The 26,596-nt window shown below is 50.8% G+C and overlaps 9 protein-coding genes across 9 annotated transcripts; 4 read left to right on the top strand and 5 right to left on the bottom strand.

The window, feature by feature from the left end:
• Window positions 1-167: 167 nt before the first annotated feature.
• On the bottom strand, window positions 168-1,984 carry Aspvir_005584 (pyridoxal phosphate-dependent decarboxylase family protein; the record flags this gene model as incomplete). The annotated part of the gene is made up of 2 exons (XM_043268797.1): window positions 168-1,841; window positions 1,940-1,984. The coding sequence occupies 2 exons, from the start codon at window positions 1,982-1,984 to the stop codon at window positions 168-170; spliced, it is 1,719 nt and encodes a 572-aa protein (XP_043124732.1).
• A 548-nt stretch (window positions 1,985-2,532) lies between these two features.
• On the bottom strand, window positions 2,533-4,632 carry nop9 (RNA-binding RNA processing protein NOP9; the record flags this gene model as incomplete). The annotated part of the gene is made up of 1 exon (XM_043268796.1): window positions 2,533-4,632. One exon carries the CDS (start codon window positions 4,630-4,632, stop codon window positions 2,533-2,535), a length of 2,100 nt encoding a protein of 699 aa, XP_043124731.1.
• A 265-nt stretch (window positions 4,633-4,897) lies between these two features.
• On the bottom strand, window positions 4,898-6,640 carry Aspvir_005582 (RCC1 domain-containing protein; the record flags this gene model as incomplete). The annotated part of the gene is made up of 1 exon (XM_043268795.1): window positions 4,898-6,640. One exon carries the CDS (start codon window positions 6,638-6,640, stop codon window positions 4,898-4,900), a length of 1,743 nt encoding a protein of 580 aa, XP_043124730.1.
• A 335-nt stretch (window positions 6,641-6,975) lies between these two features.
• Window positions 6,976-9,521, top strand: Aspvir_005581 (Golgi transport complex subunit COG3; the record flags this gene model as incomplete). The annotated part of the gene is made up of 4 exons (XM_043268794.1): window positions 6,976-7,184; window positions 7,259-7,598; window positions 7,652-8,677; window positions 8,739-9,521. The coding sequence occupies 4 exons, from the start codon at window positions 6,976-6,978 to the stop codon at window positions 9,519-9,521; spliced, it is 2,358 nt and encodes a 785-aa protein (XP_043124729.1).
• A 412-nt stretch (window positions 9,522-9,933) lies between these two features.
• Window positions 9,934-14,931, bottom strand: bck1 (putative MAP kinase kinase kinase (Bck1); the record flags this gene model as incomplete). The annotated part of the gene is made up of 3 exons (XM_043268793.1): window positions 9,934-10,054; window positions 10,116-11,925; window positions 12,000-14,931. The coding sequence occupies 3 exons, from the start codon at window positions 14,929-14,931 to the stop codon at window positions 9,934-9,936; spliced, it is 4,863 nt and encodes a 1,620-aa protein (XP_043124728.1).
• A 1,479-nt stretch (window positions 14,932-16,410) lies between these two features.
• Aspvir_005579 (alpha-keto acid decarboxylase family protein) lies at window positions 16,411-18,376 on the bottom strand (the record flags this gene model as incomplete). The annotated part of the gene is made up of 5 exons (XM_043268792.1): window positions 16,411-16,494; window positions 16,551-16,758; window positions 16,813-18,040; window positions 18,123-18,203; window positions 18,268-18,376. The coding sequence occupies 5 exons, from the start codon at window positions 18,374-18,376 to the stop codon at window positions 16,411-16,413; spliced, it is 1,710 nt and encodes a 569-aa protein (XP_043124727.1).
• Window positions 18,377-19,074: 698 nt separating this feature from the next.
• Window positions 19,075-20,297, top strand: Aspvir_005578 (THUMP domain-containing protein; the record flags this gene model as incomplete). Its single annotated transcript, XM_043268791.1, has 6 exons — window positions 19,075-19,140; window positions 19,241-19,372; window positions 19,449-19,608; window positions 19,669-19,883; window positions 19,960-20,100; window positions 20,181-20,297. 6 exons carry the CDS (start codon window positions 19,075-19,077, stop codon window positions 20,295-20,297), a joined length of 831 nt encoding a protein of 276 aa, XP_043124726.1.
• Window positions 20,298-21,650: 1,353 nt separating this feature from the next.
• On the top strand, window positions 21,651-22,713 carry Aspvir_005577 (phosphotransferase family protein; the record flags this gene model as incomplete). The annotated part of the gene is made up of 2 exons (XM_043268790.1): window positions 21,651-22,501; window positions 22,563-22,713. The coding sequence occupies 2 exons, from the start codon at window positions 21,651-21,653 to the stop codon at window positions 22,711-22,713; spliced, it is 1,002 nt and encodes a 333-aa protein (XP_043124725.1).
• Window positions 22,714-23,197: 484 nt separating this feature from the next.
• Aspvir_005576 (putative SNARE-dependent exocytosis protein (Sro7)) lies at window positions 23,198-26,563 on the top strand (the record flags this gene model as incomplete). The annotated part of the gene is made up of 7 exons (XM_043268789.1): window positions 23,198-23,284; window positions 23,358-23,697; window positions 23,753-25,330; window positions 25,380-25,935; window positions 26,005-26,126; window positions 26,194-26,484; window positions 26,538-26,563. 7 exons carry the CDS (start codon window positions 23,198-23,200, stop codon window positions 26,561-26,563), a joined length of 3,000 nt encoding a protein of 999 aa, XP_043124724.1.
• Window positions 26,564-26,596: the final 33 nt, after the last annotated feature.

Raw genomic sequence — 26,596 nt, 5'->3', positions numbered from 1 at the left:
TACATAGTAAACAAAACTAATGCAGTCGCTCGAGATCATCCCTGGGTGGTTCACGAATGGGGTATCATTCAATTCTATATACTAGCCCTTCTCCGGCGGATCTGTACCTCGTTTGTTTATTTGTACATATGCAGTAGTCGTACACTATAACAGAATCATGATCGCGTCTAAGCCCAGTGGACCACAGGTCCGTGACCCCGTTCTCCGGGCCTCCGTTTAGGAAGCGAAGCAGGCTCGGCCTTGAGTCTCTCGATGATGGCCGGGCCCACCTCGTCAATAGCACGCACAAGAGCTTCAACAGTCTCGCGAGTCGTCTGGACATTGACGACACAGCGGAAAAACTTTCCGTCCCCGGCAGCGTTCTCGTCCCCACTAGGAGGTGCAAAGTCAACCATGAACCCGTTGTTCACCAGAGCATGGGTCACCTCCTCCGTGACCTTGCTGTTTGACTTTGCGCGCTCGGTCTCGTTCGATACAACACCGCGTGGATGTGCGAGCTGTCCGCTCGGAGCGTAGTAGAAGCAAACCTGGAGACAAGGGGGAGGGTTCTCACTGATGAGGATAAAGTTAGGGTTCTCGGAGACGAGAGTCGCCAGATGTGCGGCAATATCGCAGGCCGTGTCGATCTGCTGCTCGTATCCCTCGGTGCCGTAGTACGTCCAGCCCAAAAAGAGCTTGAGGGAGTCTGCGCGTCGTCCACATTGGAGCGTGAGATCAGCCAGGTCCCAGACCTCCGGAGAATCGACGGAGAGCTCGTTTTCCGCTGTGCTGAGGTCGCCGTTGGGTCGCGGTTCCGTGTCGTCGCTGTGGAACAGGTAGCCGGCTGGGAGAGTATTTGCCCTGTGGAATTGGCGGATGTCTGCCGCTAGGAGGAAAGAACAAGTCACGGGGACACCGAGCATTTTGTGAGGGTTAATGGCGATGCTATTTGCTTTGTCAGCGCCAGCAAGTTTGTGTTTCTGGCGCTTTGAGAAAACGAACGAGCCGCCCCATGAGCCGTCAACGTGGAACCAGAGGTTGTATTTCTGGCAGATGGCGGCGATCTCGTTGAAGGGGTCAAAGGAGCCCATTACTGTCGTTCCAGCAGTTGCATTGACATAGAACGGTGTCCTGTTCTCCTGGAGGGCTTTCCGAACAAGCTTCTCGAGTTCTTCCGGGATCATGCGACCTTGCTTGTCCACGGGCACTGCCCAGACGGAGCTGCTTCCCAAGCCCAGCATCTGTGCCGCCTTCTCGATGCTGTAATGGCCGTGGTCGCTGGTGAAGAGCACAAATTTGTAGTCCCCGTTGCCATTTTTCTTCGTATCGGGGTATAGGTTGTTGCGCGCAATGACAATGGAGGTGGTATTGGATGCTGAGCCACCTTGTACAGAAATTCCACCTGCTCGTGGTCCGTTCAGACCAAATAGCGAAGCCAATTTTTCTCCCGTATACTTTTCGATAACAGTCAAAGCCGGCGAGACTTGATAGACATGCACGTTCGTGTTGAGAGCAGCCAAAATCAGCTCGGATGCCACGCCGGGAGCATTCGTTGAGGCATATAGTTTGTCGAGAAATCCTTGATGCCATGTATTCACGGAATACTTCAACACTTTGCGGAGAACCTCAATCAAGCCATCTTGTCTGGCACCCTTTTCCGGTAGAGATAATTGCAGAATATCCCGAAGCTCTTCCGGCTTTTTGTAGTCGACTAAAGCTGTCCACGGCTTTTTCAAGTGTCCATTCGCACCATTCGCACCATTCGTTCCATTGACCCCATTTTGCTGGAGCGCAAGGCCAAGAGGATTTTCGTCTGCGGACTGGATGAACGGGATGAGGAGATCTTCGACTGCGCTCAGAAGCTAGAGGCAGATTAACAAGAGAACAAATGGAAGCTCAATGTAGCAAGCAAAGAGAATTGATGCCGGATCGCCTAGTAGACAGTTGTGGAGTAACTCACTTTTCGCACTTCCTCGGCGCGACTCGATGGCGGGGACTCAGACATCTATACAGCAATTTATGATATTCCAAACAAGCCAATCTGAGAAAAGTATAGAAAAGAAGAAAAATACAAGAAGGAATCACAATTTCATGAACAATGGTGTATAATAAAGGTACAGTCAAAACCGCTCAGCATAAAGTTGAAACCATCCCGCCATTTCCGGAATGGCTGGCGGATCCGCTGCGATGGCGACAGAGCCTGATTGTCTGACATCATAAATCGGGGCTTAAATTCGTCCGTTGAATGAGATTGTTTGAGATCATTGCCAGCGAGGATAGAGAGATACACACTTTTGATGGATGAGGGGAAGAGAAAAACGTCCCTGGCGTAACCCCGCAGACGTTGGAGGGGCAGCACTGAAAAATGCTCTCAGAGAATAGTCCTTCTACACCAGGGTCTGTGCACGGCATGAATAGGGAGAAAATGCTTTTATTATCATAAAGGAATCGCTGAAGACATAATATACACATGGACAAAGAACCCTGTCAAATCATGCTGTGTTACTATCACTGCAGGAACCAACCACAACCCTTTCGCTTCATTGTTACAAATCATATCCTTGCAGCTACCGGCGCCTTAGGACTTTCTTCCGCTGCCTTTGCTGCGAATTTAGCCCGGGCTAATTCAATGCGAGACTTAGGTCGCTCGCCCTGGCCGTTTTCAATACTATCCAGGCCTTTCGCCTTCGAAGCCCACTCTGCTCGCCGTCTCTTGTAGAGGTCCATGGACCAATTCCTCCATACTGCTCTGCCGACGAAAGAGTCTCGAAGAATCAATTCATCTTTGAGCAGTTCCTGTGCCATTCTTTCTTTGATAAAGAACAGCTCTTTCGTTGCCGGCCATAACGCGTCCACAACGTGTGATCCACAGCTATCAAGCGCGAGTTCTACCAAATGACCCGAGAAGCGCGTAGTAAACTGGCGCCGGAATTGAGATGTTGAAGTTGGAGCAGTCAGGGCCTGCTGAAGAACACGGGAGGCTGCGAGATCCTTGGCTAATCTGAGGAGTGATTCTGAAGACTGCGCTAGCAGGCTCGAATAAACGAGCCCGCTCACGGGCCCCGAAGCTGTAAGCATCGTCTGAGCAAGAAGGGAGCCATGTAATTTCTCTGCGGCGGCTGTCTGATTGTTGCCCGTCTGCTTCTGTTTCTCCTCTGAGACTACCTCACTTGCCGCGGGCTCAAGCTTGAGCATTTGTTCCAATCTTCGTGCCGGGTCTTTGTCGTAAGCGGATTCCAAGGCATCTGAAAGCGACTTGGTGTCAACCCCGCGAACGAGACATCGCTCGATCAACACTTTAGGGACAATCAAGCGAAATCGCTCAATGAGTCCAGGGATTTCAGGAATGATCAACTCCATAGCATCTTGTAGATCATCCTTTCCTAGTCTCTCCAGTGTCCTGAGAACCACATATCCGGCCGTTGTATTGCGTGCAAGAGAGCCAATGCGGTCGCGAATAATGTTCTTGTAGAGTCCCTTGAATAGCTTTCCCGGCATGGACTTGATGATAGTCTCGAGCAAACGAGAACCGACGGGATCATAGAGTAAGCCTCTGACGAATGTTGAGCTCTCAGCGTTCTCCGCGAAATCATCATCTGGAATGAGCCTCCTGATGATTGAATTGGGATCCTTAGCGCTCGCCTTGCCAAAGTGCGACAGTTCAAGGAATACTAGCACCTGTAAGACGGGATTTCCTACAGGGTGGGTTGCCAGGGCTCTCAAGTAGGTGTTGTCCAGCCCGGAAACCATGTCACTCATAACCTTCTTCAGCGTAGCCTCGAAACCCTCTGGTACTTTACGCCTCTCCGCAACGGCCTTTTCCTCAGATGCGTCCGTGTTCACGATTCCCAACCTTTCCTTCTTCCGGCTGGCGACAACCGAATCTGTGGATGACAGGTCGACTGGCTCCCCGGCGAGAACCAGTAACAAGACTCTGATCGTATGCGACGCAAACCGTTCCGTCAACAGATATCCCCAATTCCCCTCTAATTCCTCAACGACCTTCATGAACATTTCCGCCAGCGACAATTCTGGTTCAGGCTCGTCCTCCTCGTCCACTTCCGCCTTACGGCCTTTCAACTTCGAAATCTTTTCTGTCACTCCAGGCGCTGCGTTGATGAACAGTGTCTCGCAGCAATGGCTCGCAAACCGATGCTGCACAAGATGCAGGAAATGGCCAATGAACTTGCTGAAGAGTCTCCGAATTTGTCGCATGTTCGAGAGCGAAATCAACTTCTCCATAAGCCGCGAGCAAGACTGACTGCAAGCAACCTTCAATTCTTTCCCATCTGCTTCCCTGTAGACACTGTCGACGAAAAGACTTCGCTCTTCCGCATCCTGAAACTGGTTCAGCTCCAATACCTCGTTGGCTTTCGAAAAGTATTCCTGCTCTTCGCTGTCCAGGAGACCGTAGAAAGGCATATCGTTCGAGGGCGCATCGTTCATGGAAACATCATTTCCGCCATCCTCTTCCCCCAGGGGGATGTAATCCGCTCCTGAAGTGATCTCGTTGTTCAAGGTATCTGCCTCGGCGGAGGGCTTCAATCTCTTGACCGCGGATTCTTCAGGGCCTTCATCGCGCTTTCGTTTGGCAGCGTCTTTCTTGGCCTTGTCCTCCGCACGACGACCTCTTTTCTCCTTTTCACGTGGCATAATGGACACAATGAATCAACCTTTTTTTTTTGAACAGTATGCGGAATAATTCGCTTTGCTTTGACTTCTTTTCCGCTCAGGAAATTTTACGATAAGGTGTTGGTCCGAGCGTCTCCAGCCGTATCGCGGAATGTTTGTTTGGTTTGCATCCCCGAGTGACGTATCAGTCAACAGAAAACGGTTACATTACTTTTGATGGACGCTAACGAACATGAACTTTTAATACAATCGTTGGAGAAGAGATGTGTCAGATCATGTCAAAGTATTATACAGCAGAGTAAATCGCAGAGATGTGCCTTCCACACTCAATCCGCTGCTCCATGCTCACAGTGCGGTTGCCCACCTTGGCCCTGTGACGAGGCATGATTTGGAGTCGTGCCTCTTGCTTAGCACTTTTCGATTCGGAATCTGGAGGCGCGTTAATATGTGACGGCTTGGATAAATTACTCCTCTTGCCGGAGCCGAGCTGAAAGTGTTCGTTTCCTCCCCAGAACAGCGCGTCGTGGCCCCAGTCGCTGGACTTCTCCAGAGACGTCGTGGCCGAAGTGTCAACGTGAGCTTTGTTGTCCATGATGGCCGACGCGTGTGTTGTACCGACAGAGATATTGCGTAGGCGGATGGGCGAGAGCGTCTTTGTTCGTTCGTCGTACTCGAAAAGGCCACTCAATGCCTTCACCTTCGTAGGTGCATCTTGTAGGTGCGTCCATTTTCCGTTTCCGAGAGCACCCCAGATGCCCCGGCCGCAAGTCCACGTGTCAGCCGTAATGCGACCCAGGTCACGTACCATAGAACGATCTTCGCCGGGGCGAAGTATCCGTTGAGCATCCACGGTGAAGAAACTGTTGGCGCCCCCAGCTGCAATCGCAGTCACCTTCGGAAGCCAGATGTCGCCTGGGTAGAAGAGCTTCAGCGGTACTAGGGTAGGGGTATCGTTAAATGGCTGGGCAGGATCGAATTCAGACCCCAGCTGCCCAAAAGAATTGTCGCCAAAGGCGTAAACGTTTCCGTCCTTGGTAAGCGCCAAAGAATGGTAATCTCCGGTAGCAATTTCAGTAACCTTAGAGTTGCCGAGGGTCTTCACCTCATGGCAGGTATCCACGGGCCCTTGAGGTCGAATCGACCAAGTCAACCCAGGCACACCAAGTTGTCCAAATGAAGGATAGCTCTCAGTGGAAGAAGCGACGGAGAAGACTCGACCAGAGTTCGTGAGGAGAAGCGCATGCTGTAGCCCACCACTGATGGCGGTGATTTTTTCGCCTAGCCTCAATGCAGGTTCAAGCAACCGATAGCTCACACCAGCTCTTCCAGAGCTGAATGGGAACCAAGAGCCTTCTTTGGGTTTCCGACCGCTTTCTTGGTCATTCTTAGCAATTGGGAGTGAGTATACACTTCCGTTTGAAGCCAATGCAAGTATGCGATCACTTGACATGCACAAAGACCTCAAGTCCTTGCCAGTCAAGGTCTTTGTTGGTTTGAAGTCGGTTTCCGAGTACCCTTTGCCCCATTGAACGAGATCACCATTCTCAGTAATGGCAGCACCGGACTTCTCTGAAATTTTGAGATCTCGGAGCACTTGACCCTCAAAGTAGGATAACTGCCGAGGAGTCTTAATCACAGTTTCTTTGGAGTCAGGATCCACAACGCGGTAAGCATTGTTTCCCCATAGGTAGACCCCGGGGCTCTTCAGACTCTTTTTTTCGTGCACATACTGCGAATCCAGGTCCCCAGCAATCTTTGGCGTAATGCTCTTCGCCTCAAGAGCACTCTCAAGTTGATCGCCTCGGGTGGTCGCAAAGGTATAGACTAAGAACGCAGCGGCAGCTGTTCCACCTAGACCAAGTGAAGTACGAAGCCAATTTGATGAAGGAGCAGATGATTGTTGTGCTCTGCCATTACCATTAGCATACTGCCTTCGCCATGATCTGATGGCCGACCGGCCTGTTCGCGGGAGACGGTATGAAAGTGTGACGAGGTTCGTCACTGGCTGTCGCACCCGGTTCATCGACATGATGTTCTCAAATATGTATCACCTAAACCTCAGCATAACGAGCTACAGAAACTTCTTTGATGAGCTTGTCGTTTCGCACCGGGCAGAAGTGAAAAGTGACTTCAGAAGCTCAGTTGCGTCAATGATCTAGACCATGGGCGGTATGACACGGCAGAATAGCAATCGTATGGGCCACGGAGGAGGGTCCATCTCCGGTTGCGATCACCACGGTTGAGTCTCATGGTGTCTTTGAATCTCCTCACTTATGGATTACTTTCAGGTCGATTGAAACTATACTAGAGGCGCCAATATCGAAGCCTCCGCGACTTTATCGTGGGCTCGAGCTGAACCCCACAATGCCTCAGCCTACTGCGGGACAGCGAGCTCGACGGCAGACTGCACCTTCAGGTCCGCCAAAAGAATTCAAAGTTCAGACGGCAGAGATAGCGGAAGTGCTGCCGGAGGGTATTGAGTCTATAACCGATGTCAAGAATGAGCTCGACTTTGTACAGTGGTATAGCGAGGTTGAAAATGGCCTCCTCGAGAGCAGTTATGACGAGTACCAGTACGCAGAGGAACAATTCCGATCTTCCTCACGATGCGCTGTTGTTTTCCATGCTGACTCACTCGCGTGGTTAGATCTTGTCTTCAGGAGCTTCAAATGTCAAAGTCTCACCTGGATTCACTTCTGTCTGATACATCGTCCGCGCTCGACCTCCTTCGTAGCCTCTCCGAATCCTTCAGGGCCGTGGAAGCTCAAACATCGAATTTCCGGAAGCAATGCGAGGGGCTTTTATTTGCCCAAAACCGTGACACAGAGCTAGCGGAGAAAATACAAGAGAATCTCCAGTACTATGAGTTCCTGGACCCTGCTTCAAGGCGACTCAACGCCCCTGGTGCTGGAAATACCGTTCGTGGCCAAGACTTCTCAGATATGCTCAGGCGGCTGGACGAGTGTCTGGACTACATGGAGACGCATGTGAGTATTGCCGTCGTATTCTGAAGTCGGCGAGTCGACTGACGCGTTCCCAGCCTGAGCAAAAGGAAGCTAGTCTGTATCGATCCAGATACAGGCTGCTTATGACGCGAGCTCTCACCTTGATTCGAGGACATTTTGTTTCCGCACTTCGAGATATACATTCCAGTGTTTCCAAAAAGATTGCAGACCAACAGCAGAACGAAGCGACTATGTCGGCCCTATTGTACGCCAAGTTCCGTGTTGGTGCTCCTGAATTGAAACAAATCGGCCTCGAGATACAGAAGAGAGCTGTGCCACCGTTGGATCCCGAACAGGGAACCGAAGCGGAATATCAGAGTCTTCTCAATGAACTTCACGCGAACTTTTCAGCTATTCGTGGCAAATTGATCATACCCTTAGTACGAAAAAAGCTCTACGATATTGCACACGCCCCGAGTACATCAAAAGATTTGGTTGCTTTCGCCCGCGCCAGCATTAGCTATGTTCGTGGGGTGTGTTTGGATGAGTTTGAACTGTGGGGCGAATGGTTTCACGGCCAAGCAGGTTTATACGATTTCCTCGAGACAGTCTGCGAGCCTCTGTATGATCATCTGAGGCCTCGCATTATTCACGAGGACAAAATCGTAAATCTCTGTCAACTCTGCACCCTCTTACAGACCCGCTTTCTACTTGACCAGGATGAGGAGGTGGAGCAGACGGATGCTAATCAACTCGACTTCTCCGTACTGATACAACCCGCCTTGGAGGATGTGCAAACTCGTCTGGTTTTCCGCGCACAAGCCTTCCTGCGTGATGAGATCGAACGGTTCAAGCCGCGCCCGGAGGACCTCGATTACGCTGCACGCAACAAGGGAGTCTCGATCACCATCACCGAGAATCAGATTTCCGGCAAGAAGCTGGTACCTGCCGATACCTTGGTACATCTGGCGAAGGCAACGAGGCAATCAGATGATGACCCCGACGCCATCTCGGAGCAGGACTCCAAGTGGGATTTTGAGCCTCTGGCTGCTCTCAGTGGCTGGTATCCAACATTGCGTAAAGCCATCTGGCTTCTCAGCCGAATATACCGTCTCGTAAATGTATGAACGCCTTCTGCGAATCCACAAATGCCATATTGAAGCTGACCGATTTCTTCAACAGTCCACTGTTTTCGACGACCTAGCCCATCAGATAGTTCACCAGACGACCGTCTCTTTGCACCAAGCGAGCGCTCAAATCTCAAGCAAATCCACCACGGACGGGAAGCTCTTCTTGATGAGCCATCTCCTGATCCTCAAGCAACAAATCGTCGCATTCGACATCGAGTACGTAGCGCCAGAAGTATCGTTCGATTTCTCCGGCATCACCAACACCTTCTGGGAGCTCCGGGAAAGAGGCGGCCTCTTCAACCCCCGCAACCTCATGCGCCTCGTCGGCCATGGTCTCCTCCCACGCGTCGTTGAGAACATGCTCGATGCCAAGGTGGAGCTCGACGGGCGGCTCCGAACAGTGATCAACGACTTCATTAACGAGTTTGCAACGAAGATGACGGCATCCTTACCCGCAAAGTTCATCGATAGGCGGAGTTTACAGCAAGGAGAACTAATATATCCGACATGCGAGAATATTGAGAAGGAAGTCCCCAACTTACGGAAAATACTCAATGACTATCTCGACGATCCCCGGATGAAAGAGACTCTTGTCGGTGCGGTACAAGACCGCGTCATCCAGATTTACGAGGACTTTTTTGACAAATATACATCGTCTGAACGGAGCAAGGGACATTCCGTCTCCAAGAAGGGTAAGGGCCGCGAAGATGCCGTGTGGGACGTGGAGACCTTCGCAGAATGGTGTGAGAGTATCTTCCGAGTCGGCATCCCTGAGCAAGATGATGAAGGATTCCCTAGTGGGAATCTGAGCCGGAGCGGGAGTCCGGGAAGCTAGACAAAGATAGTCCTGGCTGTTGTTCCCATCAATCACGATCACGCTGTAAAGGCCTCTTGAGTAACGATGTATATATTGAGCAGGGCTTGCGTACATAATCCAAGCCAAACATTTGGCCCTTCCGACTAGTAAGGTTTTCATAACAATTACAGTGGTAGAGCGAGAGCGAGGTCAATTAGATGATATACTTTGAGATACTGTTTATAGATATTGGCAGTAGACGCCGACGAAATCGAAATGTTTCGAGTTGCGACTTTTGCGCAAATCCATACTAATCATGTCATATACAACACGCAGCGAACGTGCCAATTGAGCTCAGACGAGGGGTATGATGCAGCAGGAAAGACAAGCATCGCTGAAAAACCGACAAAGCTGGAAGATGGGAGGAAATAGCGACGATTGTATGCGGGGTTTAGAGCACATGGCGAATCTTGGCATAGAGTTCGGTGTCGAGGAAATTGTAGTTTGGATCTTCCTCGCAGAACGGGTGACGCGTCAACAGTGTCTGCGCAGTTGGACGTTCGGACGAATCCCTGCATTCTCTGTGAGTACGAAAAAAAATGAAGCCGGAAAGGGACGTGCGGGGCGACTTACACAGTGAAACAGTCATACATAAACGCCAGCGCTGCAGGACTGATAGTCATGGAAACGTCGTCTGGGATCGGAGGTGCTTGACTCAAGCTTCCAAGCTTGAAAATGGCACCGATTGCCTCTTCTTTGCTCCATGGCCGGCGACCAGCGAACATCTCTAGTACCACACAACCCAGAGACCAGATATCGACCTTGGCGCTGTAGCCCTGCCCCTGTGATTGTATGACCTCAGGCGCCATCCAGAAAACGGACCCTTGCATCGAGTTCGACGAGTCGTTCCCGTAGATATCATCCGTCTTCTTGGATATACCGAAGTCAGAAATCTTGCAGGTGCCGTCGAGATCGAGGAGGATGTTGTCCGCCTTCAAGTCACGATGCAATATTCCCTGGTCATGAAGGTATGCTAGCCCGCTCAAGGTTTGACGAGTCAGGGATTTGACAACACTCTCCTCGAATTTACCATGCTTCCGGAGGCAGCTACCAATGGAACCACCAGAAATATACTCAAGATAGATCGAAATGGAGAATTCGCCACGCTCACATCCAAGATACTGCACGATGTTCGGATGTTCAAGGTGCTGCATGGTGTCAATTTCTTGGTCCATAGCGGCAACCATCTCCTTAACCCGATCCGTATCTTGCCCAGCAAGTCTTGGGTTGATCTCGACTTGTTTTACGGCCAAGACTTCACCATTGTCAGCATTGATCCCCAGGTAGACTCTTCCGTATGTTCCCTTGCCGATCAGCTGACCGCGGATAATGCGGAAAGTAGGCTGTCGCTGAGGTATTCCCGATGGTGTATTGTTCTGAGGAATCGGGTCGAGTTGGCTGAGACGACTGCCAGGCTTTGGCTTGATCTGCATGATCTTTGCTCCGAACATTTTTGTGCTCTTACGCCGAAGAATCTCGCCGGACTTCTGGTTTCCAGTATGAATGCTGCGACTTCGGCTAGCTTGGTTGGCACCCTTGGCGACCTCTCGGATTGACTTTCCTCGAGTAAGCCCCCCTGCCCGGTTGATATTACGACGAGCTACTATATCTCCGCCTTGTGGCTTGAGAGTTGGTTCGTTAGAGCCCAGCGTATCTCCTGCGTTGGTATTAATCTCTCCGGCGTAAGACGAGCTGGGCTGGTTTTCCTTCTTGTGCAAATCATTCTCAGGCGGGGCTCTGTTTGCGGGGGATGACGGAGGAGATACCCCTTGTCCATCGAGGTAAGGTGCGTCAAGGTCGATGTCAGGGAAGAAATCGTCCAGATTGTCGATGACGCCCTCAACCGGGGGTCTGCTTGCCCAAATATCGCCTCTAGCAAACGAGTCTCTCCGTGGCGGCGGCCTCTCGTCTTCAGGCGAAGCGGCCATGAGGAAGGAAGACCCGTCCCGACTGCCAGAGTCACCGTTGGCATCGGCAAAACTTTCGCGTGTGGCACTAGGCGACCTGAAACTCACGGAAAGACCTTTTCGGAGTCTGGTCTCAGTATTCACGGTTAGCGCCGGTTTTTCTGTCCTCTTCTGGGCCTCCGAAGTCCCAGTGCTGGAATCATTCTCTTTTGTGGGTGCTTTATTATTTGAGAGTGGTATCGCAAATAGACCATCATCCGAATCTTCGTCAGAATCATCCTGTGGCCCGGGCGAGCGTTGGAAGGAGACTTCAGTCTCCTCGAAATCGAACTCAGGACCATAGGACTTGCGAGATTGTAACGGGGGTTTGGACATTTCAGGAGTAGTGCTCTTGGTCTGATGTTGCTCCGCGGGGATGCCTGGGTTGTCGAGACTTTCCTTCTCCGGGGAGGACTGAGAGGTGCTCTTAGTGTTGCCTGGTGCAGCCAGTCAGTTATTTTATCAGAAAGGAAGAAACGAAAAAGACTGGGTATGGGCTGCAATGTTTTACCTTGCGTCGGAGAATTGAAGCTTCCAAAGTTAGCCTGTTTACTGCCCGCGCTTGTTGGAGTTGGCACAGAGGGAGCTGGTGTCCCAATCGCGCTGGTCATTCTACCCATGCTAACCAATACTGCCCCGAGACCATGTGTCTGCACAGCTGGCGGAGCCCTCGGACGGTCGCCGTCTTTCTTCCTCAGAGAATTGATCCTGGTTAACGTATAGGACTCCTGTGGGGCCGAAGGAGGTTTGCGGAGAGGAACCAAAGTGTCAGCCTTCTTGTCTTCGTAAGGAGATACACGGCGCTCATCGAAATCAATGACGCCTGCACGTCTATAGCCCGTTTCTCCGTAAGTGTCGTTTCTCGGTTGTGGCGGCCCTTTCGAGCTTAGGTACGCCTTTTGTTTCCGTTCTACCTCGCGCTTATGCTCCTCGTGGCGAGCCAGTAGATCTGCCTTGTCTGGCTCAGGCGAGATTCCCACCTGCTGATCTCCGTCTACTGGGGACATTCCTACTGTATGTTGCGAGCCATCGCGGGCCGGGAATTTTGCGGCAGGAGTCTTGACCTGTTGTTGGCGTGTTGCTAACTGCGGAGAGGCAGGTCCCGTTTGAGTATGTGGAGAAATCCTACTAAGGGCTTCGTCATCCAGCGGTTTCCTGTGTACATGGTGGGTAGGAGACGCCGTATGCTTGTCCGGAAGCGATACACCCAGACCGGCGAAATTTGGAACGGTGTTTGGCACCGGTTGCAAGTGTGTCCCACGTACAAATAGCTTCAAAGAGCCGACGGAGTCAGATTTGGTGCGACGACAGAGAGCGAGCATTGTATCATTGAGCGGTTCCTCATGTTCACTTTGTCCTGGCTCGGTCAAAAAGATCTGTGCGCCGGTCCAGTCGGAGATTCCGAGGTTATGGCAGATAGCAGCACGCAGCGTCTCCACAGAGTCCATGTCAGTAATGTCCACTAGGCGGAAATTCCACCCATCCAGAGTCACAAAGGTCCATTTCTTTCCTTTCTGAGCCGGTTTCCCTCGCATGGCTAGCCGTTCATGGTCTGACATAGAAGCAGACGATGGACGCTCCCCTAACGACATGTCGCTGGCGTTGAAACTTGGTTTGGCGTAAGGAAGATGGGGACCGTTCTGGCGAAGATTCACAGGGCTTGTAGGAGACTCCAGATACTGTTCCTCTGGGGACTGATGAGTGGAATCACCAGCTTTTGTCCTCTTTTTCAAAAAATTGAAGAGTCCCTTGTGTTCTTTCGGATATGATGAAGAACTTTCTCCTGTCCACTGACGGCTGTACATCTCTTGCGGGGAAGGGCGTACCGTTTCCTGCCCCTTGCGGGATTCGTAGTATCGACGGCCCATCGTTGAGTCGGAACTGTTACCACGGGAGTGCTCATATTTGACGCTCAAATCGCCTGTTGACGATGATGACAGACCCTGATTCAAGGTAGCGTGCTGCGTCGCCGGACTGCCACTTTTCGGGCTATCTTCATATGATCGAAAAGGGGCTACCAAATTGCCGTTGTCACTGGACATGGATGGACTCTGCCGACGATGGTCAACCCCAAGGCCAGCTAATACTGTTCGCGAGAAGTCTGATCGAGACGATATACCGTCCGTCTGGCTGAAATCTGATGAAGCAATATCGTGGGTCGTCGGGATGGGCAATGTGACGGAGCGCATTTGCACACTGTTTCTATGGGGCTGAGCGAGCTGTGGTGCCCTGAGATTGGGACTATTTTCAATCGTCCCTGAATACGGACCAGCCGATTGAGGCTCATGAGATAACTTAGGTGACGCCTCCGGCATCCCTTCAGATGGGGCTTGGGATTCGCGACGCTTCTCGGTAGCGATCCCGACGTCAAAGCTATCGTCATCCTGAATCTGTCGTATAAGTCGACGCATGCGCTTTCCTTCCCCAAGCTCACGCTCCTTATCCCATCCTGTCCCGCTAGCTTCGCATTCTTTGGCTAGTTGGGGGAAAACTTCGTTGTGCATTTTGTTAAAGTTGCCTCGACCATTGGCCCCATGACCTATGTCGAGGAAGTCAGCTCCCTCAATTTGCAAAGTCTTGAACGTTTCTTGCCAATCTTTCGAGAAGCCGTTCTTCGCAAGCCATAGCAACACTCGATCAAGTGGCCACTGAAGAGCAGCCTCGCTGGGTGACATGCCGCCAAGCAACGTACTACTATTGTTTTGGCGATGGCTAGGAGATTTTGTCGGCTCGTTCGATTGGCCTGTCTGAGACTGATGATTCTGAACAGTCGCACCAGGAACAGCAGGAAGGGAAGGAGCAACGGGGTCCTGCGCAGTGTCATGCAATGCCACAGAAGAGGGCAATGTACGGGCTGACGGGGTAGGTGGTACAGTTCCATCGCGCTTGTATGCTGAAACGTCTCCGCCGGAGTTTTCGTATAAATGGTGCACGGGTCCTCTTATCCTATCGCTCCCGGACATGGTTCCATAAGCCTCATACGGAGGCCGCGTGTGGGCATCGAACCCAGGGATCCCGACACCCGCACCGAAAGTGTTACTGCCTGGGACATAAGTCGCAGAGGTAATCGGTTGCGGACCATCGCCAGTGGGGACCGAGAGACTTGTTTGACGGCCGTAAGCTTGGTTTGTCGGTACCATTGGAGGCGGCGGTGGAGGTGGGAGAAACCCTTGAGATAGCGCTTGCCTAGCCCAATTATGCTGCCATCCGAGATTGTTCTGCTGCTGCAACTGGGAGTTTGCAAGCTTCGACGCACCATATCCAGGACCTGGAGGTGGTCCCGGGGGCGGTCCCGGAGGTGGAGGCGGCATCACACCCTGAGGTTGCGTGGGCAGATGTCGAGGTGGCGGCGGTGGTAGCGAAAGCATATGGGATTGAGACGGCTGTGTCGCAGAAGGAGGTGGGGGGGCAGGTATGTACGCTTGCTGCCTTTGGCCGTCCATGATGGGCAGCGGTGTGGTCTGCTTATACCAGTATGTCCAAGCCACTTGTCCAGCAGTGTAGAAATGCTCAGATAGATCGCACAGGACTGCGCAGCCGCTGAGCCCTTGTGTGTAACTGTCTCCCTGTGCCTCTAGTATGCGGTCTTAGAGCAAGCCTCGAAATTTCATGCCTTCGCAGGGTAAACCTTGGTCTTGACCAGACGTCAGGCTTATATTGTGTTCCTCGACAGGTGATTCAGAGACGTAATCGTCGTTATCGCACTCGCATTTGAGCTTGTTGGAGACTTGTGAGAACGACGGTGCAGGACAGTCAACAAGCATGACCCAATACAACAGTCAAGATCTCATTTCATACCCCGCGAACCCTTTTGTCTTATGAAGAAATATGTGGGAAGTATGCAATTCGAAGAAAGCAGTCGATACTTAAAGTTGTCGTGATCGTGGGACGGACTTGGAGAGGGTTCAAGATGCGTGAGCTGATTGTACGATAAAAGGATGTAAACGGAAGTGCAGCCTATGTGAATTTTGAATCGATCTGCTACCCCAATAATGAGCAACCGAAAGGTCAGAATTGGTATCCGTAACCCTTCCTCGACAGCAGGTAGAGCTTTCTGCGTACTTTCGATTCGGAAGGGGGAGGGGAAGCAAAGGCCGCGGAAGATGAATTGACAAGGGAAAACATACCATGAACAAGCGATAAAATGACACTGAGACAGGAGAGAGATAGCAGGTCTTGGCAGTCACTGGTAGATATTAAAGAAGGTTTTTGACAAGACTATGGAGTATGGAGACAGACCGAAAGGACTCGACATAGTTCAATAATAAGAATCCTTCAAATCGAGATCCAGCCTAAGGTTTCATTATTCATGGGGGATCTTTGATGCGCTGGATGCCTTGGCACCTTGATGCCTTGTCTATCACGTGGTGGCCCAGCCTATCCATTCGCTGCACTTTTAAGGTACGTAAGGTAAGGTAGGTAGGGTAGTACCTAAGGTAAAGTATCTATTTTTTCATATTTACCGTTTGTTCTCCTTGCGCATGCCCTACGACGCCTGATTTGGCTTCTCCAGTTGCAATCAAATTGGGGGAAGAACTTGAAAGGGATTTGGAGTCCCTGACTCCCGACCTACGGACACTTTCCGTGACGGCGTTGTCCGAGTACTTTGTCTACCCTTCTCCTCTTGGAGTCTTAGTCCACCACTGGTAGCATGCATATCGGCCGATGTCACTGCCTCAGCCCTACGGTCCGACCGCATTTCCATTACGTTGTTGGGAACAACGCTTGGGTCAACCAGGTTCTTTCTTTCATGATTGGGTCCTCGCCTTCTGGTTACAAGTCATCTCTCCGCGTAACAAACAATTAAATAATTCTAACTCATTAATGGCTGGTATCTGGCCAAATCCGAGCGGTATCCATCGTTCTACATATCCCACCCGTCAATGTTTTTGACCCTTTCTCAACATTCTTATAGAGACAATCTATTTGTTGCGCGAGGCTGCTGCTTCGGCTGTCAACTTGAGAGCTGATGGCGCATCTTCCCGTGGCATGTATAGCTCCACCAGCTACCACATTGATCAGTATCCCCAAGACTCAAGAGATTGGAGATGCCCTTGCTTACCTGCAGACACGGCGCCGAGGCGAATTCTTTGTTCTCAAAAAGCTTGATCATGTCGTCTTTGGTCTTGACCTGATAACCCTTGTAATTATCTCCTGCTCCAAAAGCCACCGGAAGGCTCTTGTAGTCCCACTGCTGGATGTCATTGTAGCTCGCTTCCCATCCATGGATGTACCGCTCAATGGTATATCCTTCATTGCAAATGACGAAACTGATTGTTCATTAGCATAGCATAGACTTGAATTGCATTGCCTGGGGAACTCACATAATGGGATTGAGCTTGTTCCTGATCATAGTACTGATCTCCTGCAAAGTGAGCTGAAGACTTCCATCTCCGACGAAGAGAATAGTTCGACGATTGCCCTGCTCTTTGGCTGCCAGCGCAGCTCCCTGACAAGCTCCCACGGAATAACCAATACTCCCCCAGAGTACTTGACTGATTGCCGTGACACCTGCTGGGAACCTCGTTTCCCAGATGCCAAAGTTTGCAGTGCCAGTCTCTGTAATGACAATGTCGTTCTCCTTGAGCCACTGGCCGACCTTGGGCCAGAACCATCTGTGTGTGATTGGCCGATCACCCGACTTCGGCTCATCGTCGGGCACTTGGTTGCTGAGCTGCGGCACCGGCTGGACATTGACACGACCCAACTTCTGAATGACCTTTCTCAAGACACCTTTCATGTTGATGTCGGGATACTCGGAGTATCGCACTCGCACGTATGTACTGTGGAAATCGATGGTATTCAACTGACCAATGCGGTAGGTGAAACCAGCCGTGTTGAAGTCCGATTTGATCGCGCCAATGCTAAGAATCAGATCGGAAGACTCCACATGTTCTCGAACACCAGTGTTGGATCCGTTTCCAGCGTAAACACCGCCGTAGTTCTTGTGCGTCTCGTTGACTGCTCCTTTGCCCATCGGCGCCACGAAAGTTGGCAGTCCGGAGACCTCCATAAGGTCATGAACTTCTTCTAGCACTTTGTGACGGATGGCGCAAGCATCGACCAAAATAACCGGTCTTTGAGCTGCGTGAAGATACTTGAGAACTACGTCCACGACGTAGTTTTCCTTCTCAGGGTCATTAGATGGCAAAGAAAGGTCAATCGGGGTCTTCAGTCGTTCCCCCTCAATCTTCTTATTGATCATATCGGTTGGCAGAGTAATATAGACCGGTCGGCTTCGGATCCAGCATTCTCGGATAGCATTGTCAATGAGTGTCGCTACTTCGTGGGTATCATTTAAGCGTCCGACAGTCGTAGAGATACCAGCGTTCATTCTTGCAAAGACATTGTAGTCCCCATTGCCGAGGGTGTGGTGAAGTAGCATTCCGTCTCTCTGAGACCTGGTGTGTGGCTGACCAACGATATGGACAATGGGTACGAATTCCGAGTATGCACCAGCAAGGGCATTGATCGCTGACAGCTCACCAACACCAAAAGTCGTGATCAACGCACTGATTCCATTCACTCGGGCATACCCATCGGCGGCGTACCCTGTTATAAGTCGAGGTATCAGCCACTGCACCATCTTGCTCGAACCAGCTGCTTTCAATCAATTACACCGCACTATACGTACCTGCATTGAGCTCGTTGCAGTTTCCTACCCAGTGAAGACCACATTTTGGCAGATAGTCCAAAGCCGCAAGGTTATAGTCACCTGAAGTGGTATGGTCAACGCCAGATTTTTGAACGGGGACTCCCAATTGGAGAGGATCGCTCACCAGGAACACCATGCACTGAGCGAATTCCAACCTCATAGAGGCGCCGGAATAGGTATTCGGCGACGTCAATAGGCTTCCGAAGCTCCCTTGTAGCAATGTCAGTAGCCATTATGAAGTTTCGGCCGAACAGTAAGGATATATTGTATGGAGAGCTGTATAAGTGAACAAAAATTTCCGACGCAGGGGCAAGGTCGAAGATATAAAATACTCCGTAGGAGCACTGGATGTTGTGCCATCCTCCAGGGTGTTGAGGTGTCGTCATGAGCATACAGTGACGTCATGCGGTTCACTGGCACCATCTAGGTGTTTTAAACGATGGATTTGCGACCTTCATTCTAGGTACGGCAGTATAAGGAGCCAATATCCCGGTGGTTTATAGTTTTTCCAAAATCATTCATCCTGGTCAAAACGTCGGAATTCCATCTTCGTACTTCGTAAAAGCTTGGTTGTTCTATAAGAGCCGTTCCTCATCTGGTTCCAGCCCAAGTCCGAATATCCCGGCCTAGCGTGATAAGATGATAAGTTGATCATCCCACTAGTCCCACCACCCGCTAAGCCAATTATGGAATTCTGGGCTTTTTGAGATAGAAACCCCTCTAAAGCTCTGGTGTTTTCAGTTTACCAATGACTGGGTCGGATTGCAGACTAAGTAGATAACCACTCGCGGTGCAATACGACCTTGAAAGGTGCTGGCTCCTTGATTTCGACTGGATATTTTACCAGAAAAGGAGAGTCATTGACACGGCTTTGCACTCATCAGCAAGTCTATCCTTTCACTACTTCACCACCAATTCGGCATCAGTGTGAATGGCTGGAACGGAAAAGCGAGCTATGCCTGATAACACAACCGATCAACCCAGCAAGAGAAGAAAGGTTTGCTTCCTTACGACGAGAGATCCTCATATCTGTTATTCTGAAGATTTTCCGTCATTGTCAATATTTCTTATATTTTGTATGGCTAACGCAACCACAGGGAGGCGGCAAATGGCAGAAGCAGCAAAGCAACAAGGCGATAATTGAGAGCGGCGATTGGGGGGTTTTCGTAACTTGCGATATGGGCAGGGAAGGCAAGTGCATTGCAGAAGCTCTGGATCTCTTCTCTCAGGTCAGTATCATGCCAAGATCAGTCCGTCTTGCTGCACTATATGACATTTCCCAATCTGATGCACGGTATCTATCAGAGCGTTGAGTTAGCAGGCAGCAACACCAGAGGCGAAGACTCAGGCTCAGATGAGGATGAAGGCGACATTGAGGCACAAATCAAAAAAGAAATTGAAGGCTTGAAGCCCGGGTCAGCCAAACCACGTCAATTCCAAGCCATTAGAATGGAGATGCCCTGCGGTTCGTCATTGTCACCGCTTGAGTCCCATCATAGCATGACATTGGGCTGATCCTTGACAGTGACATTCATACGATTTGACAAATCGATAGATCCTGAGAAATTAGTTCACGAAGTCTGTCTTGATGCTCACGCAAATCCCGAGAAGAAGAGGTGTCGATGGGTCCAGCGGATGACCCCTGTAAGATCGATTCGAAAGACCCTCAGTGTTGATCTAGAAGCGTTCGCAAAAGAGATTTTGAAGCCTCACTTCCACTCCGGAGGACCTCCGAAGACGGTGCGTCTTTTTTCCTTGTGCTGCATTCCTTGCGTTTTCTGAAACGGCGGTGCTGATATTAATCAATTCTATACAGTACGCTATTCGGCCTACAATAAGGGGCAACAATAAATTCAACAGAGATACTGTGATCAAAACGATTGCAGGTGTCGTAGGCCCCGAACATTCTGTTGATCTCAAGAATTACGATTTGATTATCCTTGTCCATCTTATCCAGGTGAGTTGCCTGATATGCAGGCTGGCCCCATATAGATAATCCTGTGCTTCATCCCACTAATCATACTTAAACTCGATCAGAATGTAGTCGGGATAAGTGTTGCCGGTAGTGATTACGACAAACTGAAAAGATACAACCTGGCAGAGTTATACAGTCCGACTCCTAAGTCTCAGGCTCCTGAAAATCCGGCATTCTGAAAAGTGTGTATCAAAATGTTCACAGCGTCGTCAAATTTCTGCGACATCGCGGGCAGCGAGGCTCGGACCGATCAAAATATAACATTTGACTTACCCCTCGACACGAGGTCGTAACACTCGAATTCACATCAAGGGTCAACAACTTTCGGGCCAGATCAATTAGGTCAGAACACCATACAAAATGGGAAAAATGGAGAAGGTGAGCGGCGTCTCTACGGATTAACTGGGACTCTTGATATCACAATATCACATGCAGCCTTCCAAATTGGCTCAAGCTTGACAATCAAACTTTCCGCGTGGGTAGACTGCTAGAACCTGTCAGGTTGGCTTAGGATTTGCCTGGAATGACCTGGCTGTATGAAGAAGCGACTCCGGGCCCAATAATGATACAACAGCTAAAACACGCCTTCACGTATTCTCCAGCCACGATCCGTAGTCTTTGACAATTGCACGGAGTACCGGGGAATCACTGAGGGTTTACGTACTGTGTCCACAAAGTAAATGAACGAATACGAGTCATTTCTTGTTCTTTCCTTCATACCAAGTGGCAGGGGACCGAACATCCTTTTCCCGAGAACCCGTATTCCTCAATGGCCAATGCACCTACCGGAGCATTTGAAATATGGTCTCAAAAAATAAGCGTGAGTATCCCATCATCTTCCCATGGTTTATGAATTCTCCCACTGCGCAGTCTGGTCTAGTGCTTTATCCCTTTTCGGCAAAGCAGACTTCTGATTGGCTCGAATATAGTAGCCTACATTGCGCCTTTCTCAGAGCGGGAGACTTAGGCGAGGCCCAGTTTATCCTGTCACTCGGATCATCTCGAACACTCCTGTGGGGTGGATCTACAGCGCTCACGAGTCACTAGAGTAACTGCTCTGAAGAGGGCCCCTGGTTCATCCCATCCAGGACCCATCAGCCTTTACAGCCAACGTATTATCATACGGCATAAACTTCAACCTCTGTCAAGATAAGGCGCCATGTCGCTACGTTCCCGCCTCTGGAACTCGGTTGATGCCTGCGGGTCAGGGTCTTTGCTTCATATCTCGTCTACAGCGCACCCCTTTCGGACAGTGCTCCATGGACTCCTGACGGCATACAATTATGATTTGTTCTTCAGGACCTCGATGCTTTGGTAACATTGCCTGAGCCACGACAGAGCCAATGATGATTTGTCATGAAAGATCTGCACGCTCTTTATCCTAGAGTCTTTGAAGTGTTCTCTGGACACTCGTATTTTGCACCTTTTTCCTATAGCAGTCATCTTGATCCTTTTGAACTCAGAATGTGTCAAGGAAGTTTAAAAAGACACCAGTGTCTTATTCATGAGCAATAGAACCAAAATCGTCAACTATGTCTCCGGTCCGAGATTTGGCACTCATCGGATTGGAAGTCCCTAACAAACTCAGCGTCGTCCTTGGGCGTATTCTGCCCTCTACGGTGTATGTGAGAAGTGTTCAATGCCTGGAGGGCCATCTTCATTCCCACCGTCTGATAACATTATCGAATGGGGCCCGAATACTTTTGAAAAGCTCACCAAGACCAACCACGCGTTTGCTTCGGCGAGAACAGTTCCTGCTTGGAACAGAAGCACGTGTACTTCGTCTACTAAGACAAAGTGCAGTTCCATTCGTTCCGTCGCTCCTATATTACGACCCGCAGGACACCCTACTAGGGTCCGCCTTTCTTGTGCGTCAATATATTCACGGCTCAACGTTACAGGAACTGGAAAGTCGACTTACCGCTGAAGATCGCCGAGAGCTCGACCAGCAATTGGGGCTTCTCGTGAATATGATCGGTCAACACACTGCTAACTCGTTCGGGACCCTGGAGCAGGTGGCTTTAGGATCAGGGACAAGATCATGGCGAGAAGCCTTCCTCGTGCATTTCGAAAGCATCCTTCGCGACTCGGAAGACGTCTTCGTCCATCTTCCCTATGCGGAGATTCGGCATCAGGTCGGTCGACTGTCTCCGGTCTTAGACGAGATTACATCACCGCGGCTGGTGATATGCGACTTTGGCCGGCCCTCAGCCGTGCTGCTGGACCCTGTTTCAAAACAGTTAGCTGGGATTGCAGGGTTTGACAGCGCTCTCTGGGGCGACGTCTACATGGGGGGGATCTTTGAAGACCCATCGCCCGCCGTGCTGGATGGATTCGCATCGCGTGACATTGACTGTGAGCCGGACTTGATTCGTCAATTACTGTATGGCTCGAATCCCCGTCCTTCTTATTAAAGACGAGAAATGCTAATGGGCATTTTCTAGATATGCCTGTTACCGTTCGATTCACAACATCACCGTTCAATACTATCGGGAGAGAAACTCGGTAGCCGAAATCGAAGCACGAAGACGGTTAACCAGAGTATTAACAGAAATGGCAGCAATTGAGGTCGTTGAAACCCGTGTGGATGTCTAGTCGGCGGCGATTGCGCAGAACGGACTCACACCGGACTATCTGCCCTGTCATTACCGTCTTAAATACAGACTGCAGCTTTTAGACAACAAGTACCTCTCCGTGCCTTGAGCTTATATCTTCCCGTCACACCATGTACATAGACCATTAAGCATATAATTTTACTTGAAGACCAAATTCGATCCTTCCCTACTCGCCTTTTCTAAGTCTGTTGTCTGCCTGTGTCCTGTGATAACAGCCAAGCGCGGGGCAGCAGCAGTCAACAAATAAAGAAAGATGATGTCGTCAGGCGAAAGCAAAAATTCCGTGGTAGAAACTGCGCTATCCCCAATCGGGCTGTCTCTCTCCTCGGTGGGGCGCGTCCACTCCGCACCCTTTGAAGGAGCGCATCATCATCTTCTGGATAGTTCATGCTCCTGGGTCTTTCTCTTTCTCCTTTCTCTGCACTATCCTTGTATTCGTGCGCAGAGCCTTTGATCTCCTCAAGATGGCACACTTCCTACGGGGGAAGCAGACAGGAATACAGAAAGATTTCTCCGACGGTCTCTCACCAGACCTCTTCGCCCTCGATGATGTATGTCTTGGCTGCCCTAGGCACCGATATTTTCCCGTTTGAGCCATCTTGTTGACCTCAATTCTACTTGCAGTATGTTCGGTGTGGTGTGAACTCGCAAATAAGTGTGCTTGCATACGATCCCGTCCAGTCTCTCCTGGCCGTAGGTACCAGCGACACCCAGTTCGGCAGTGGGCAGATCTATGTGTTTGGTCAGCGCAGGGTTTCCGCCGTCTTTTCCTTGCCGCGGAAGGCATCTGCCAAATTCCTCCAGTTCTGCGCCGACAAGTTGATCAGCGTCGACTCGAAGAGCGAAATTACTATTTTCTCACTCGAGACTCAGAAAGCGCTGGTTTCGTACGCTCCGCCGAGCCATGCCAGCGCCCTATTGACAGATCCTAGTCTAGACTATGCCTTCATTGGTCTACAGAATGGTGTGTGGGCATGTAGTCACTTCTTATGAATGTTTCTGCTAAGCGCTCTTTGCAGGGGACATTATTGCCTACGATCTGGACAGGGAGTCCTTGACACCGTTTAGAGTACCTAATCTCTGGGCCGAGCGCAATCCGCGGGCGCGACTGTGTCCGGTCCTTTCTCTGGCCTTTTCACCTCGAGATATTGGCAAGATACTGGTTGGATATCCCGAAGGAGCCGTCACCTTCACATTCAAACAGAACATTGCTCAAAGGTACTTCCAATATGAAGTACCCCCCGGTGCAGTTGGGGGCAATTCTGAGATACCTTCCCAGGACACACGCAGACCCAAGCTGACCAGAGCGCTCTGGCATCCTAACGGTATCTTTGTTCTGACAGTTCATGACGACAACAGCCTGGTGTTTTGGGATTCGAAGGATGGCCGCAAGATCCTCGCCCGGACGATGGAGAATACACATATCGATGAACCTGGCGCCAGCCCAAACCGACGGTTTTCCACGGCTGAAGCCATCTTCAGAGAGCCTGTTACTCAAATTGCATGGTGCGTTAAGGCCAATGGAGAAGACAGCGGCCTTCTTATTGCGGGTGGTCGGCCTAAGGCCGAGAGTAACAAGGGTTTGACATTCATAGACTTTGGAGCAACTCCAAACTATCAGACGTCAACGTGGCCAATGATCACCAATTATTTCGAAAATCCAAAACAAGTCCAGAATATTCCAGCACCTCCAGGTGCAGAGGTCGTCGACTTTTGCCTCATTCCCCGCTCCTCGCCATTCTATGCTGGCGCCCATGACCCCATCGCCGTGATTGCGCTTCTTTCCTCGGGAGAACTTATCACTCTAAGTTTTCCTAGTGGTCATTCCATCACACCCACGAATATGATTCACCCCTTCCTTTCTTTTGTCCACCCTTTTGTCACCAAAATCACCATGACACCTATTGACCGTTCCGCCTGGCTGGGCCTTCGGGAACGGAGATCGCAAGGCCCGAAATTTTTGATCGGCGGTGCAGAAGGCAAGAAGGCGCTGAAACGGTTCGAGAACCGTAACATCATTACCACGGCGCACGCGGACGGAACGGTACGCCTCTGGGATGTAGGCCATGACGATGAGATCGAAAACGCGGATGTCATCCAAGTAGACTTGGCCCGCGCTGTTGGGCGTGTCGCTGATGTGGAAGTTACTGAAATGTCTGTCAGCGGATCTACAGGCGAACTCTCAGTTGGTTTGAAGAGCGGCGAACTCGTGGTGTTTAGATGGGGCAATAATGGAAATTTTGGCCACGAGGAGCCACCAGGCACAAATGAAGGAGCTGGGAAGCTAACCCGGATCACCCACAGAACTGATCCTGGGCTGAAACAAGGCATGCTTCCACTCACCCTTCTGAATATGCAACAGGGACCCGTGACTGCTGTGAAACATAGCCATGTGGGCTTCGTTGCTGCCGGTTTTCAAAACGGCAGTTTTGCCATCATGGACTTGCGCGGGCCAGCAGTCATCCATACAGCCCAGGTGTCCGACTTTGCGAAGACCAGCAAACGTGGAAGCTTTCTCAAACACCGCGCTACTGAAAGCACCGCTCCGGAGTGGCCCACAAGCATCGAGTTTGGTGTTTTGACTTTGGAGGGTGAAGGTATTGTCATCTTGAGCTATGGGTGCAAGCGGATACTGACCGTTTATAGACTATTCAAGCATCTGCTGCTTCGTAGGCACCAACAGAGGCAACTTGGCAACCTTCAAGATCCTGCCCGGGAACGATGGAACCTACATGGGTCAATTCGCCGGAGTAACTCAGCTCGATGACAAGGTGCTGAACATCATACCCATTGATGCGGATCAAGGTAGCCCTGCGCTAGCCACGGCAAGCATGGTTGCAGGCCTCAGAACTGGCGCCAAAGTTAACGGAGTCGTCATTGCTGTCACTGTTTCCGGCTGCAGGATTTCCAAGCCTGCAACATCTAAGGGCGCTCACAAGTCCTGGGATGACTATCTCTGCGATGCCGCCGCCGTCGTGAAGACAGAAGGCCGTGGTTATAGCCTCGTTGGACTTTTCGGCGATGGTAATGCTAGGGCTTTCTCCATCCCTGGTCTCAAGGAAATAGGCTGCACTAGCATCAATCAAATTGCCGACATGAGACGCCTCTCGGACTCGACAGTCTGCGAAAACGGTAGTGTTCTGACCTGGACGGGTCCCTCGGAAGTAGCCGTATTCAATGTTTGGGGCTCTGGTACCGGACTGTATGGACCTCCGTCCCTCGATCATCTGTTTGTTGAACGGAAAGGATGACTAGCTAACAATTACGATAGACGACCATCAGACAGTCGACTCTTCAACCCACAAGCAGCCATTCCTGCCCGTCCTACAATTACGAATCTGCAATGGATCGCCGGCACACAATATGTGTCGCCAGCCGACATGGATATTCTGAGTACGTGCATTCGTTGCAGCTGCGATGACAAATCTGGATAGCAGTACTGACATTTTCGCCACTACAGTCGGGGGCCCAGACCGGCCTCCATCAAAACGAATGCAGGAACAGATGCGCCTCGAAGACCAAGACCGGCGCCGACTCGCACGAGATGGGAGAACCGGGTCCAATCTATCACAGGCATCGACAGGAAGCCAAGAGGGCTATTGGTCTTATATGACCCGTCAAGTCCAAGAACGAACGGAGCGACTAGGCGTTGCTGGTGAGAGTATGGACCGGCTGGAAGAAAACAGCAGCAACTGGGCCCGAGACGTCAATAAATACGTACAGAACCAAAAGAAAAAGGCGATTCTCGGCGGTAAGTCTTGTTAGCCTTAGAAATTGCGCGAGTCTGCTAACGGAATGAACTAGCGCTGGGGTCGAAATTTGGCCTGTGATGTCGTTCTCTCATGAAGTGGAAGAGAGTTCCC

The sequence above is a fragment of the Aspergillus viridinutans genome, assembly GCF_018404265.1.
Source record: "Aspergillus viridinutans IFM 47045 DNA, scaffold_3, whole genome shotgun sequence".
In the NCBI taxonomy this organism is placed as follows: Eukaryota; Fungi; Ascomycota; class Eurotiomycetes; order Eurotiales; family Aspergillaceae; genus Aspergillus; species Aspergillus viridinutans.
This window is presented reverse-complemented; position numbering and strand designations above follow the sequence as displayed.